General features: G+C 38.7%; 1 protein-coding gene across 1 annotated transcript; it reads left to right on the top strand.

Moving 5' to 3' along the window:
• Positions 1-647: 647 nt before the first annotated feature.
• CPO (carboxypeptidase O) lies at positions 648-14349 on the top strand. Its single transcript, XM_066553822.1, has 11 exons — positions 648-741; positions 3950-4025; positions 4435-4559; positions 7007-7121; positions 8170-8271; positions 9086-9190; positions 9696-9806; positions 10916-11006; positions 11588-11790; positions 12736-12820; positions 14046-14349. The coding sequence occupies exons 1-11, from the start codon at positions 662-664 to the stop codon at positions 14312-14314; spliced, it is 1362 nt and encodes a 453-aa protein (XP_066409919.1). The 5' UTR covers positions 648-661; the 3' UTR covers positions 14315-14349.
• Positions 14350-15148: the final 799 nt, after the last annotated feature.

Raw genomic sequence — 15148 nt, 5'->3', positions numbered from 1 at the left:
TTATGACAGTGTAGAGTTGTAAGTCTGTGGCTAGAGACTGATCTGGGCCAACTGAGAGTGGTTTAGATGAGGCTCTGATGTCCCAATATTTCCTTTTATGGAGCATTGGTTGCTCTTTCAGGTCCTCTTTTAAGTTAGGTAAGTGATTAGAACTGCACTTAAGAGGTCACAGAAGTGTTCCATAAAGGCACAAACATAAAAAGAAAGGGAGTAAGGATAGAGCTTGTTTTACTACCTGTTCTTCCCTATCTCTATGATTGTTATAAGCTAACCATCATGATTTGCTGTAGATCTTGCAGGTAACACTTTCTCTAAATTCTACCAATTCTGTCACAAAACATTTTCAAAGATAGAAAGGTGACATGAAGAAAAATGTTCTTCGTTCTTAGAAAAAGTGTTTCAGTAAGAATGTTGCTAATTGTGTTTGTGTTTTGGGGTGTGGAAGAGATTTTTAAGAATTAAGAAAAAGTAGAATTCTTTACAAATGAAGTTAATGATTCATCTAGAACTATTTACAAGTGAAGCTAATGATTCATAAATGCAGGTTGCCTTACAGGATAAGTCTAGTTGTATATTATAATTATATAAATCACGTGTTCAGTCCAGATCTATCTTTCTCCTTTTTAGGCTGCACTGTCAGTGCTGAATTCTTTGCACAAAGATGTGGCTTTCTCTTGGGATCATCTTTTCTCTGGGGATACTAATTCCTGGAAAATTCAGCTTGAAATTGCAATATGACAGGTGAGTGTGAACAGGTTTCATGAAGAATTGTGAATGCAGTGGAAGTCCCAGAAACTCTGTAAGAATAATAATAACAATTATGAGCTGGAAAACTGGACACAGGGTTACTAAGCTGTAAGCTTGGCAAGAGTGGGAAAGAAAACATGAAGATGGGAAATGAAGAATGAGTGAATTTAATCCAAGCCAAAAGAGACATAGCTACAGCTGTAGGAGCCACAGAATGGTCCTCAAATGCATCTCAGGATGCCCTGTTTCCATTAGTTGAAATGCATTTGGCTTAGCCTCTTTCATTATGAACTTTGAAACCAGATGCTGCAGGAGTAAAATGCCTTTTCTGAGTATAAAGCAAGGGGTATGACTGAGCAAAATTATATCTATTAATAAAAGACAGATTACGTTATATGAAAAAGATAATGATGACCTGTTGGAAATCTGTAACAAGTGCAAAAAAAAAAAAGGTAAGGGAGTTATTCCAGATAACCTTCACTCCAAGGTGTTCAGCTAATGAGATTATCGCATTTTTTTATTATTGATTAATGTTTTGAAAGGTATGAAATCTTTAGTTATGCTTTATTTTCCATTCTCAGTTGCACTTCAGAAAATGAATGATGTAAAATTATTCTGTTTGCCTATCTAAACTGTTTTGGTTTTATTCACCCTCAACTTTCAAGGAGCTAGGTAGCAGCCATGGTGGCAGCTGGGATTTGCAGGGTGGGCATGAACGTAACATGAACGCCACCTATTCCCATATAAGTTTATACATGGAATTTTCTAAAGCAAACAGAGAAAGTAGTCTGGTGCTGAATGTCTCTAGATGAATTATATTCCTAGAATATAGTCATGAAAAGAACAGAAAATCAAGCAATACCTACAGCAAGTAAGTTCCCTCATAGTGTACCCATTCAGCAGCTCTCCTGGAAAATCTCCTAGCAGAGCATATGGAGTCACTACTTCAAATGTATTATTCCCTTGGATAATATTTAGTCTTTAGATTTGTATCAGAGATGCAGTTAGAGCCTGATTTCAGTGAATAGAATTCAGCAGATCCCTGGTAATGTATTTTTCATTTCTGTTTCTAATTATTGTCCAGAATTGAACCTGTCTAGTACTTGCATGGAATTTAAAAACAGGTACTGAATGGTTAGTGTGACTTTGGGTGGGCAGCACCTGCACAAACACCAAATTATTAGTAAAGCCCATTTTCATTGTCCTCTGCTCTGTTTAACAATGAAATGAAACATCCAATCTATGAGCATCCAAGGACATACAGCTTGTGCTGAGAACAGTCCTTTAATTTGTTAAGCAAGCTTAATTGTAGAATTTTAAAAACTGTAGTTCTCATGGGGTCACATGGGCTGACTTTGCACTTCTCCACTGAGAAACTCAGTTGATAATCATAAACAAATATATGCTTTCTAACCTTAATTTACTATTAAAAATGGTTTGTCTCCACACTGGCTATTGTGAAAGGTTTATCAGTAAATAAGAGCTGGCCATCTGGCAGCAATCTGACTGTCTGGAATTTCTCTGATTTGGTGTAATTAAGACATAATGTCAATGAGGATAGAAAGATATTACAGAATATTGTTTCCCTTCCTGATAGACAAAGAACATAGCAAGCCTAGGCATTTAGAGAGAATAAACTCTGAACTGCAGCTGAGATGTTTATTCTGCTAGCAAAGATGTTTATCCTGCATCTACAGGGTTTATTAAAGACATCATGACTGTTGTACCAATCTGTACAACATGACTGTTGCACCATTCCTGTGAGCAATACAAGTGTAATCATTTTCCCCCACAGATATGGGGCTATTGGCATCTCATAAAGCAGTAGTAAACTGCCTGTTTTAACTATCAAGTTCTTACTCAGAAAAGGTGATATGTTCAAGAGAGATGTAAAAAACCCACAAATCCCTCTATTTCTCTGGGGATAAAGAGAATGAATAGTGAATTCTATTTGTATGTATATTAAGCTGATAATTGTACATTCCTGCATGGAAGCACAAAAGATGGCAGTTGCAGTTCAGATGATAAGAACATATTATTGTTGATGACTATAATGACCATGGCTTGCTTTTGCAATAAGAATTTCTGCTACAAAAGCTTTAAAATGTAAAATGTTCATTTTTTATACTTGTCTGGTAAAGACTCCATTGAAGTCACTACAAGAGACTGTGAAGCAGTTTCTGGTTGCTAGCAAATAGGAAAGTTTCTAATATTCCCCATTCTATTCTGTTCTCATCAGTAGTGGATACCTGGTCTTCCACCTTTGAGTAATGCAATGTAGTATCAACATCCACTCCTCACTCTGAAACCCTTTCACTAGAAACTTTACGCTTACTGTCAATCCTGGAAAGCTGATCTGAAGGAACACTGAAAAAATACTATAAAAAAACCTTCCAAGGGTATTTTTAACAGAACATATTGATTTGCTTTTTCTGCATTTTTCCATCCATTTTAATTTGTTCTTTGTAAACTTTCAATATTTTCATCAGATATAGCCTGTAGTAGATGAAAGTTTCACAGGATCTCATGAAAACATAGACATTGGATTCTGCGAGTCTTTTCTAGAAATATAAAATGATAGATTCTGTACTAGAAATTTTTTACTTCTTGTGAATTGACTAAGAATATGCAGTTCTGGAGACAATATTTGCTATTCTGGAATAAATTGGCTATTCTCATGAAAAGCAGTTTGTAGACATCTCAAGTTCTTATCAATGTTCATTTATCATGACTATCAAAAGTTTCTGCATGCTGAAATAGACTGGCCAAGCACAAAGTTAATCTGGAATAATTGAATAAATCCCGAATGTGAGGGGAAAAAATTGACATCTTATCAAATAAACAGTTTATCATGTATTACCAATGCCCTTATTCTGGCCCTGGTCCTGCAAAGGCAGAAACACACACGAGGGCTCATGCAAGCAGTTGGCTTCTGCAAAGCTGGTAGGGTGCAATAAAGCACTGCCACTGGCAAGGAAGCAGAGTGGCTAATGCTCTAGCAACAGAAAAGTCACATCACTTAGTCCTGTTTGCAGCCAAATCATTCCACAAATTCATAATTTAGAGTTTTGTTAAATGTTTAAAAGCACTGTTACATGCTCTGTCTTCCTTCTACATAACAAATTATGTTCTTTTGACTTCTGAAATAATGGATACTTTAACAGACCTTAAAATTTATCTTGTTTCTCTACTGAATTTCCAGGGATCAGGTTTTGAATATTGTACCAGAAACAATTCAGCAAGTCCAGCATCTTCAACTTCTTTGCAGTACTTTCATGGTAGGTAAAAATAACTACCTGTGCCCAAAAAGCAAAGTGGAGTCTTGGGCTGTAAAGCAGATATGCATGTAGCTTTTGATAGGAGTGAAGGTTAAAGTAAACTAGAAAAAGCTTTATTTAACTTTTTTTTTTAATGTAGTGTGGAATTACCCTTCTACTACCTGAAGGAATTTATATGAAAAATGTTAGTTTCTTTGCATGGCTGTGTGAAAATGCTGCTCTTTATCAGTGGTGCCTGAGTCAATAAAGGCACTAAGCCTGTGCTCTGTGCTCTATGAACATATGACTGGAGAGTTACCAGGACAATTTGAAGGAAATATTTTTTCATTTGTTGATATGAAACTACTCTAATATAGTTCTCATTCTGAAAACAGAGCTTCATTTGTGCATTTCTTTCTTCTCTGCACAGCTGGACTTGTGGAAACCCCTGCTGCCTGAAGACATTAGGGCTGGGGAGGACCTGCACATAAGGGTCCCAGCCCCTCTGGTGCAGGAGATGAAAGACAGCTTAGCTCACCATATGATTTCTTACAGGTACAATCTCTAATACCTTGATGGGGAAGGCTGGCTTTAATAATCTTCCTTGCTATCGGAACAGGACCAAGCCCCATCTGATAAACAGTCAGATAGTACTGGCAATAGGACCCAACCTTTGCTCCAAATGCCTCCAACTTACCTTGACCAGCCAAACACAGAGATGCTGTATTGAACCTTCAGAAGCCCATTCCCCTCTGCCCCATGTATTTACCTTCCACCTAGCCTGGACTGTGAATCTGGAGCTGGAACCTGAGACAGCCCAATCTCTCTTGTCTCCTGCTGTGGCCTTCTCAGTGGCCACTGAGAAGATGGCACTCAGATATATGACTCAATTTTTTAGTCTGAACTCAAGAGGCCAAACTTGGAGTAACCACTACTTTTAAGAGCATGCTTTGCTCTTGGAAAGCATGGATATCTGAATGGAAGGTCCTTCCACTTCTGGAGAGCCCAAAGGTTTAATTGGTGTCACTGCAGGGAAACTCCCCTTTTCCCTTTCCTGTCTCTTGTTACTCCTCTAGTTTGGAGAAGAGACCTTTCAAAGTGAGTATACAGCCACTTTCTTCAAAAGCTTCATTTTTCTACTCCTATCCCCTTCACCAGGCTGGTGCGAATTTCCTGGCACCATCCACCCAAAGAGACACATCCCAGCTTGGGACAAAGATCCCAGTGGCAGGTGGGCACTATGCACACAACTGGGACCCACAACCTGCAAATGTCCCACAATGTTTTATCACACCTATGCAGCCACGTCTTCCCTTACTTACAACCAGAAGATCTAATCCAGATACAAACAGTGTTTATAAAGGAAAATGGGATTAAATAAGAGCTATTCCTCACACAGTCCTGTTCCCTTTTGGAACTGACTTTTTCAAGTAACCAGTATCTAATTTAATTTAGCTGTGTTTAATATAAATAACCCTGTAGTCATTCAGGGCTGATGACAAATGGCCTATGGACATACACTGACATTTACCAATCAAAGATGAGTTTAAGAAGGATTGGTGTCACTTCAAAGCTGGTTTGAGTTAAAGCTGATCTTGACATCCTGCATCTTGTCTGACAAGTTCCTTTAGTAAGTGTGATGCCCTGCCAACCAGAGATGAAGAGATACAAGGTTGGAGCCAGTAAAAATTATCTAGCTATTCGATACTTAGACAACATTCCAGAAGATATTTAACCACTTTTTTATGTCAAGACTCTTCATTTTTTAATGGTTTCAACCAATTCTAGTGGAAATTTAAATACTAAACTGAAATTAGCCTCTCAACTTTGTTTTCCCTTGGCCAGAACTGTATCTACCTTATATAGAGTTTTAAAGAAAGTAGTAATTATTAGTCATGATGAAAATTTTAGGTGTGTATCGCAAAGAGGCTGAGATGAGTACAACAATAACAGAGTCAAAGTTCCTATAACAAATTCAAAGCAGGAACCACCCTTTAGAAGGCAGCTGGCATGCAGGGAAGGTAGGATGGCAGTCAGGTATATAATGATAGAGACATAAATGACAAACTATAATAAGGACATCAATATTCCAACTGTGCCAGACTCTGGTTTGAATTCTCCAGAGCACTGATAAGGTATTTTGTGTGTGTGGTTTCACTTCATGGAAATTTTCACTGTCTGAATTTTAGTTTGAAGTTTAGATGTGAATAAACATCAAAGCTCAGAGTGAAAGTTTAAAAAGTTTCTTACATGCAGTTCCCAGAAATGCTTATAAGTGCGACTGTCAGCAGAAAAGCCTGTTAGCATTTCTAGCATTCGAGATGAACAGGGTTGGAGCTACCTTTGCCATTGTCTTATCACAATGGTTTACAATGAGCACAGATTTGCAGCAGTTACAAGGGGAAGATTGCAGTGAGAATGGCCTCTCATCCAAAGTCCACTAAAGCCAAGGAAAAGGTTTTATTGACTCCCTGAATCATGGAATCATGGCTTTGTTTATACTAGTTTCTGAGCTATTTTTGTAGCTAAAAAGCAAAAAAAGCTATTTGAAGGAAATAAGGAATTTGTTCTGATTTTTGCAAATTGCAATGAATATTTCTGTGAAAACTTTGCAAATTCAAAATGTCTCAATAAAACACCATAAAATCTTAAATTTTTCTCTTTCACTTCCTTTTCCCAAAGGTGGTATTTTTGGAATTTTGCTCAAAAATAGAAGTGGTGAAGAAAATAAATCTTGACCTTTTTTTCTTGGTAGAAAATTGGAACTTTAACAATCTGGTAAAAATAATTATTGTTAAAACCCTGTGAAAATCTCAGTACTTGGAACTTTGCTTTACATAAAAGCACCTATAATGCTGATGGTGATGATCTTGTCAGGCAAATCACAACAGAAGAGTTAAATCTTTTCGTTTGCTGATGTAAGCAATGAACCCACCATGACAGTTCTGCAGCAACTGTTCAGAATTGTTTTCTCTTCTATCTTCCCTTTCTCCATCCTTCAGAGTCCTAATACCTGATGTGCAGAAACTTGTGGATCAGAGCATGCCAAGGGAGAGGAGCAGCCACAGACAGGTCTCAGGAGGTTATGTCTACACTGAATACCATCCAATGGAAGAGGTAAAGAAAAAGCCTAAGTCTGCTTGTGTACTTTGTTGTTTTCTGTTCTGTAAATGCCACAGAAGGCAATTCGGTGTTTGCAGAAAGCTCAGCTAAAGTCAGGGGACCTCTTTCTAACTTTCTTCTTTAAAGAATTGGTCCTTACTCTTTGACTAGAATCCTAGCCTGGTTGAATTGAATATGGATTTGCCATTGATTTGTATTAAATCTGCAATTCTTAACTGAACAAAATATAAATGCTCTGTGCAAAGCAGCTGCAGTGTTTTGCAGATAACATTCTGTGTTTCATTTGGCTGGTTTGCTACCTTTCTACCCTGTCATTCTTTATTATTTAGCATTTATTCATTTAAGTCCCAGATTGTTTGGTGCTGAGGCAATTGTGAAGTGCAATGACTATTGTGGTGTCTGGAATCCCAGTGGGGAAGAAGAGGTGAACAGTGGGAGATCTGTATAAAGAAGTAATTTAAGGGCAGGGTTTTGACACTTCAGGAGAAAACAATGTCTTAGGAGTGGGCAGTGATGACTCCTTGGTGCCATGTTTCACACACCAGTTGGCAAACCTGGACAAAAGCAGTGTGTGGTGGCAATTCTTTCTCCTAGCTGCATAATAAAAATGAGAGAACAAAGTCAACCCTCATGTAGGTTTTGCTTGAGCTACCCATTGTGGATGACTACTGCTGACCCAGATGTGGAAAATCAGTGCTGACAGGGAAGAGATTGATTGATTGTTTTGAAGAGTTGATGGTGTGGCTTCATGTCTGGTGAGCTCACCAGGAGGATGCCCAATAGGATGGGCATGTTGAATGACATCCAGAATGGAGAATCTGTGTTGCATTGCAGCAATGTCCTTTTAACACCCAGTGAGATACAGCCATGCACAGAGGCATGTGAAACACCTGCCATGTCTGTAAGTGACATCACAGACTGAAATAAACTCTGAGGAAAATGTTGCTTGTCTAAACAAAAGAAAATGCTTTAATCTGGAAATGGAAGTGGGAAAGAGAAGGAAACTCCCACTTTGGACAAGAGTTCTTTGCAAATATTTCAGATTTATCAATGGATGACTCAGATCCAGAAGAACAACAGTGAGCTGGTGACTCAGCACATCCTGGGGAAGACATTTGAGAATCGAACAATGTATTACCTACAGGTAAGGGAGGAAATTTCCCTTAATAATAAAACATATCTTAACAAAAAAAGAAAAGTACTCAGGAGAAGACAGGATTCAGATGTTTCCTAAGATAGCGTTCATCCCAATCCACTGAAATAACAGGAGATGGTTTTACTCCCCTATGTTATGGTAAGATTTGCCAGCTTTCACAGACACTATCATTATGAGCTTGCTATTGCTATTATGTACTGAAAACAACAAATTTAACTGAAGCCTTGTTCAGAAATACAAATCAAGCTGAAACTAGCTTAGCAACAGCTGTGTGTGAGGATAAGGACTTTTAGTTTGTTATTTTTATTACTTTTTACAGCAGATAGCCTTTCTGCTAGCAGTATTCCATGACTTTTTATTGGGCACACTAGCAAAAACCACAGTCTTAATATCTGGGTTAGTTATTGCCTAATCTGTTCCTATCACTGAGTAGTATTAGACACCCTGCCTTTTTGTTACTCCCCTTCTAAAAACAAAAAATTTAAAAATCTTCAACTAAGAGCAACCACTCCTGTGAATGATGAATACAAATGGAAAAGGAAAAAAGAAACTGTTCTATTAACTGTTCTATTGACACTTCTGCTCAACAGGCACTTTAAAACTCATACCTTGTAATACTATAAAGATGGGGTTATAAGGAAAAAGAGCTTGTCATAAAAATGCCAGTAATAATAATAACAATAATAATAATCTCAGATGGGTCAATGGCATATCATGACACATGTTTTGCTTTCTTGTATTACATTAAGCTATTTTATTGTAATGTAACAATTTTTAAATGGTCACATTTACATTCTCTTAGATCAGCCAACCATCAAATAAAACCAAAAAGATAATTTGGATGGACTGTGGGATTCATGCCAGAGAATGGATCTCTCCAGCCTTCTGTCAGTGGTTTGTGAAAGAAGTGAGTCCTTACTCTTCCATTTAGATAATAACCAAACCATATCACTTTGGATGCTTCTGTTATCTCTTCTATTGTGGCACCAAGTATTAAGCTTTTCTCTTAAAATATGATTTGCAAAATTAGTATATAGTACAGGTATCTGTGGAGACCAAAGTCCAAATCACGGTTTGATATGCGGGACAATATTAATTAGTGCGCCAATTCCTCCACCCAAATGTTTCCAAAGCTTCCCAAAACTTGGGATCAACCTCTCCTTTTCTCACAATGGCTGTTAGATCAAGCCTCTCTCTATCAAAAAGTCACAGTCCTCCTGAAATAAAGAAATCCTCATCTATGATATAGCAATGTTCCATGTGTATAGAAAAAGTACCTGGGGATCAAGTAGATGTTGGGTACCATGGTGATATCCAGGAGTGAGTAATCACCTGATGATAGTTCTAAACTCACTCTTTGCAGTGATTACCACCAAATTCTCTGCTCAGTGCTCTGTATATTTTCTTTTCAGATTCTTCAAAATTACAAAACTGACCCAAAGATAAGCAGATTTCTGCAGAATTTGGACTTCTATGTCTTGCCAGTCCTCAATATTGATGGCTACATCTATTCCTGGGAAGAAGTAAGTAGTGAAAATCCAGGAACTAGACTGAAAGTTAGATGTGCCCAGCATGTTTTGTTACATTTAGATAGGGTCATAGCAATTATACTTAAACAGAAAACAATGATATTCACATAAATCCTCTCATGGCAGAGATTTTGTTTCTTTTGGCAAATCAGTGATCACTTGAAATGAACTAAATATTGTTAGCAAACATCGCAAGACTTGGGAAGACAAAACCACAAGATCAATTGTTTTTAGGTTTCTAAGAATGGGATTACTTCTTTGATAACAGCTCAAGGTTTGGTTGGTGGACTTCAGTATGTCTGGAAGTTATTCATTCTTCATAAAAGATGTCAAGTAGCAGATGGATCCTAGAACCTTTGCACAGCAGAGGAGGAGAATTGGTCAAATATCAGGCTATTCAGTTATGAAAGAGGTGTGCCCTCCCAAATAATATTCTGATATGGAGAATAATGCAAAATGTTGGTCTTCAGCCACACTCACCATGCTTTTAAGCCCTTGTGCCGTTGAAGCACCTTTTAATGCAGGACCTTTGGATAGCCCATGGCTACCACCATGTGGATTGGGCTCTCTCCCACCTTGCTCCCAGGCAGGTGTGGGGCATAGCAAACACTGCACTTGGATGCACAGGTAATTCAGCTGGGAAGCTCATGCAGGTAGTGCAGTGAGGTCTGCACAGAACCTGTAGAGCTGGGAGTGTAGCAGGGAACCAGGGAGCAGTAGCAAGATTAGCTGACAAAAAAGAATTTATCTTCCTGAATCTGAAACATACTCTCTTATCCCTCACAATGCCTTGCTTAGCAGAGCCACACTGCACAGAAGCAGTTGAGCACTACAGAAAAAGCATACTTAGAGAAAAATAAAAAGGTCAGAGGCTTATTTTAGGGTGCACACAGGTTTGTGGCTGATGACAGCCTGGCTGTAGCCAATTAATTGTTCTGTCACTGAGCTTTATCAGCCTTGCACACAGAGTTGTACTCTTACAATACCAGGGTTAGTTAGAATGCTGAGGTCAAAAAAATGAGGGGGGATATTTACACCATATAATTACTGGGCCATATGGATCATTGAGTTTTTACTATGTAACAGAAGTTACTTTTCTTCAGGATCGTTTGTGGAGGAAAAGCCGTTCTCCATATGAGAATGGCACCTGCTATGGCACTGATCTGAACCGAAACTTCAATTCATCCTGGGGCAGTAAGTTTGAAGTATTTCAGATCATGAACACAAGAGTAAAGCAAGAGTAATAACTAGTTTCTGAAGTAAAATGTAGTCCTATAACAAAGGAATATTCACCTTGTTGTCATCAAGACATATGTAAAAATAAAATCCTGGTTTGTCAAAGTACTAACTCATTGACTTTCCACCAGCACTTATTTTTGTGAGCAGAAAATTTCTCTTATGTAACTATACCTCTAACTCACTGCAGGAGCAAGCATCGGCTCTAGGCAGGAATGTTAAGAGTTAGTCACTTAACAGCCAGTATTTACATTTGCCATGAATTTCAAGGAGCCTCCAAAGCTTCCCTGGAGTGTGGTACACTGTGGTGGTGTCAGAGTGTTTTCGTTGCAGCCATCCTGAAAATGTGCAATAAATATTTTAGTCTTGCATCAAATTTTAGTTGCTACCTACTGAGTGTAATGCTAAAGTCCCACTGAGCTGTCTAGTCCCCTGCCCACATAAACACATGCCTTAACACTCCAAGGTAAATTTCCCAGTTCCCTCTGAACTGGTGTTCTATATTTCTCCATTGATTCAGTGTTTGTATTCCTCCCCAGGTGTTGGTGTGTCCTTTAACTGCAGCAGTGATGTCTTCTGTGGATCTGGACCAGAATCAGAGCCTGAGACAAGAGCTGTGGCTCAGTTTATCAAAAGCAAGAAGAGTGACATTTTGTGCTATTTAACAATTCACTCCTATGGACAGCTCATCCTCACCCCATATGGTTCCACAACTAAACCTCCAAGTAACAATGAAGAACTGGTAGGGCAAAACATTTATCTTCTACCTTTGTAGAGAGTAAATACGGGCAGTAGCACATGGTGCAACTGTACTTGCACTCTTGCCTTGCCTTTCCTTCAGAGGAGCTGGGCTTGTTCAGGGACTTGGCTTGAACAGAGCTACTGCTTCTCTGTTTAGCATCAGTATGTTTTATTTGCCTCAGAAATCCTAATTCTTCATCTTAAATGAGGAAAACTGAACTACTACAGATAGGGTTAATGCAAAGCAAGGTAAGTGGAGAAGAGCACCAACTTTCACTGCATACAAGAATGAATTTGCACTTTAGGATGCCAGCACATTATACACATGTGGTTATCATGATTGTGTCCAGAAAGAGTATTCCAAACATGCTCAGAAAAATGGGATCCAAGTACCTATTTCTTGGTTATTTCTTCCCTCAGTTTCTGAGTGTTCTGATTTAAGTCCACTTATGTGTGTATTTATGAAGATTCCAGTACAGCACAAGTCCAAGAGCATGAGGGATTTGGGTTTGGACTTCTTATGAGTCATTGGAGAAGTCATTTATTTTGTCTATAGATCAGTTTTCTAAGGATGGTTGGATACAGAGTCTATGGTAATAAAACAAGTAAGAGGTCAATCACTGATGTAGTCAGTACCAGTGTGTTATATAGCAAAGACTCTAAATTCTCCAAAATACAGGCTGTAGCTTTACAGTAAAGCAAATAGGATCTCTATCTAGTAGCAGAGTCATCTTTAAAATTTTAACACAATTTGCATTAAAAGAATCAAGGACAATTTGTTCAAATGTTTCTAATGGGTTCCTCTAAAGACCTGAAGTAATATCAAAACTTAAAGCTGATCATATGTAAATGTAAAGCTGAAATAGACAAAAATTTTGGTCCACTCAAACTAATTGCCAAAGGTAGTGCCACTGATGCCAAGGCTGTTCCTATTTTGAATTTCCAGATGCAAGTTGCAAAGGAAGCAGCTGCTGCATTGAAAGGAAAGTATGGGACCAGCTACAGAGTAGGATCAACGGCTTCAATTTTATGTAAGTTTTTTATGTTTCCCTTTGACTGCTCTGTGTTTCAAAGAATTGTGTCACATGCATCAGCAAGTACTGTTTTGCTGAATTTCTACTTTGAGTAATACTTAAAGGGCTGGTTCGGTGCAACATGTCAGCAGCAGTCATTTGAATACAAGATAACTCTAAGTTATAAAGCTGACTGTAGGAATGGACGAAGCATTGATCAGAAGCTAGTTCCTATATGGATTCCTCACAGATCCATCTTAGGGGACAGTAGGAGATTGGTGATAGATCATCCTGACCTTGCTGAAGTCAGCAGCAAAACTCCTATTTGTCTTCACTGGATTCAAGCAAAAATTAAAATCCCAATCAGGTCTACAGTTACTTCATCAGACATGATCACATGGCAGCTGCTTACAATTCTGTGTGAAGTATATCTGTTTCAGCCCTGTTCCTAGTAGACTGGATGGCCACATCACAAACACATCATAGCTAATATGAGTTGACAGCCTTTACAAAAGTTGACAGCCTTTACAAGAGGATTGAGGGCCCTAGAGACTGCCTGGTAAACCCAATATTTTCCCAGTAAGAAATAAGTCATGCTAGTCATTGAGAACAGTAAGCAGTTGGCTCCAGAACCCATGTGGTTTGCATATTCCATTGGCTGTCTCTGCCAGTCCCCAAGTGCCAGTCCCAGAGGCACAGACTGCATGAGCAATGCAGTGTAAGCGTAATGCAACTTGCCTGTGCCTAGGGCTGCATTTTGCCAGGGTTTGTACTTACACTGAACAGGTAAGAAAAACAATCCACAAGGAAGATGAACAGAGATATAGGGAGAAGCCAGAAATTTTTCAGGTTTGACCAAAATTATGCTTTAAAATATATATATATATATAAATTCTAGTCAGTATCCATGTAGAAAATTAAGTACAAAACAAGATAAATGTCCAATCCACCTTGTACCCCACACTAGTCATAGTAAAATACTAAAAACACAGAATCCCTGAAACTCATCTTTTGTTATTGTACAGTGTCATCTTATGAAGAACTGTGTCACTTAGGAAACTCCATATATGTTTAGTATAGCTAAGAATTACAGCACCTAAAAACTGTTCTCCATGTCACAGTGATATATGGTTACTGCTTAGTTCAGGGATTCTGGTATAAACTTGTATTAACTCTTAACAAGAAGTAATTTTAAAGAACCATGCTTAATACAAATATCTCCTCTCTATTTTTAAATTCACAGACAGTAACTCAGGCTCCTCTCGGGACTGGGCGCACACGATTGGCATTCCACTCTCCTACACATTTGAACTGCGAGACACGGGCACTCATGGATTCGTTCTCCCCGCTGACCAAATCCAGCCCACGTGTGAGGAGACTATGCTGGCTGTGACAATGATCATAGACTATGTTGATAAGAAGTACTTCACAAATGGAGATGTGGTGCTGACCTCCAGCAGCTTGGGCCTGAGCCTTTGTCTGGGTATTGTACTTACATGGTCTGTTTCTTAAAAACGGGTTAGAGAACCCAGCAAGAGACTCACATGAAAAATATAATGTCCTCTCAAAAAATAAAAAGTTACATCAGCAAAGGAATTAAATGTCAAGTACTTCAATAAAGGCTCATCCCATGAAATAAAAGGACTTGTGGTTTGATAGCTATGTTTTTGGGGAGAAGGAAAATATAAAGAGCTGTGGCAATTTCCCAAGCTTCACTTGCTGACTCTGCTTAGTCTTTAAATGACCTTACAAAATCAATTCATGACAACTACCCACGGGGACAGAGCACTATTACTCCCTGGTTCTTTGGAGCATGTTTTTAGAGGCTCACCTGGGCCTGTGTAGCCCTTCTGTCAGCCACAGTCCAGATCTGTCACAATATTCCATACTGCCTGAACCCGCTGACTCCTCTGTGTGTTGCTGGTCTTAGCAGGATAGCTGTGAGACTTCGAAGTCCACAAATCCCACTACAGAAAACTGAATGGCTTCCTTGTCCTCCGCTGTCCTTCCCTAGTCTGCCACATTGGGATTCACTAGAAAATACAGGGCCTCAAAAGGTGGTGAAAGGCCATGATCAGGAAACCATCTACAAAAGTCTGAAACAAGCTGAAGAGTTGAATTGGTGCAAGCACATAGGGACAGAGAAGAGGTGTGGCCCTGTCACTTAGACACAGTCAGATTACTGAAGATAGAAGGTGCCCAGAGCCTCCAAAAATTTGAAAGCAAAAGGGAAAAGAAAGATAAGGTTGGGGTGCTATTCCTACAGAGCAGACCAGAGAATTTTTTTTTTTGCATTTTCAACTTCCAAAATTGACTGATGGTGACAATTATCGTCCTCGATTTAGA

The sequence above is a fragment of the Molothrus aeneus genome, chromosome 7, assembly GCF_037042795.1.
Source record: "Molothrus aeneus isolate 106 chromosome 7, BPBGC_Maene_1.0, whole genome shotgun sequence".
NCBI classification, from domain to species: domain Eukaryota; kingdom Metazoa; phylum Chordata; class Aves; order Passeriformes; family Icteridae; genus Molothrus; species Molothrus aeneus.
Note: the sequence above shows the minus strand (reverse complement) of the source record. Positions and strands in the feature narration are given on the sequence as shown.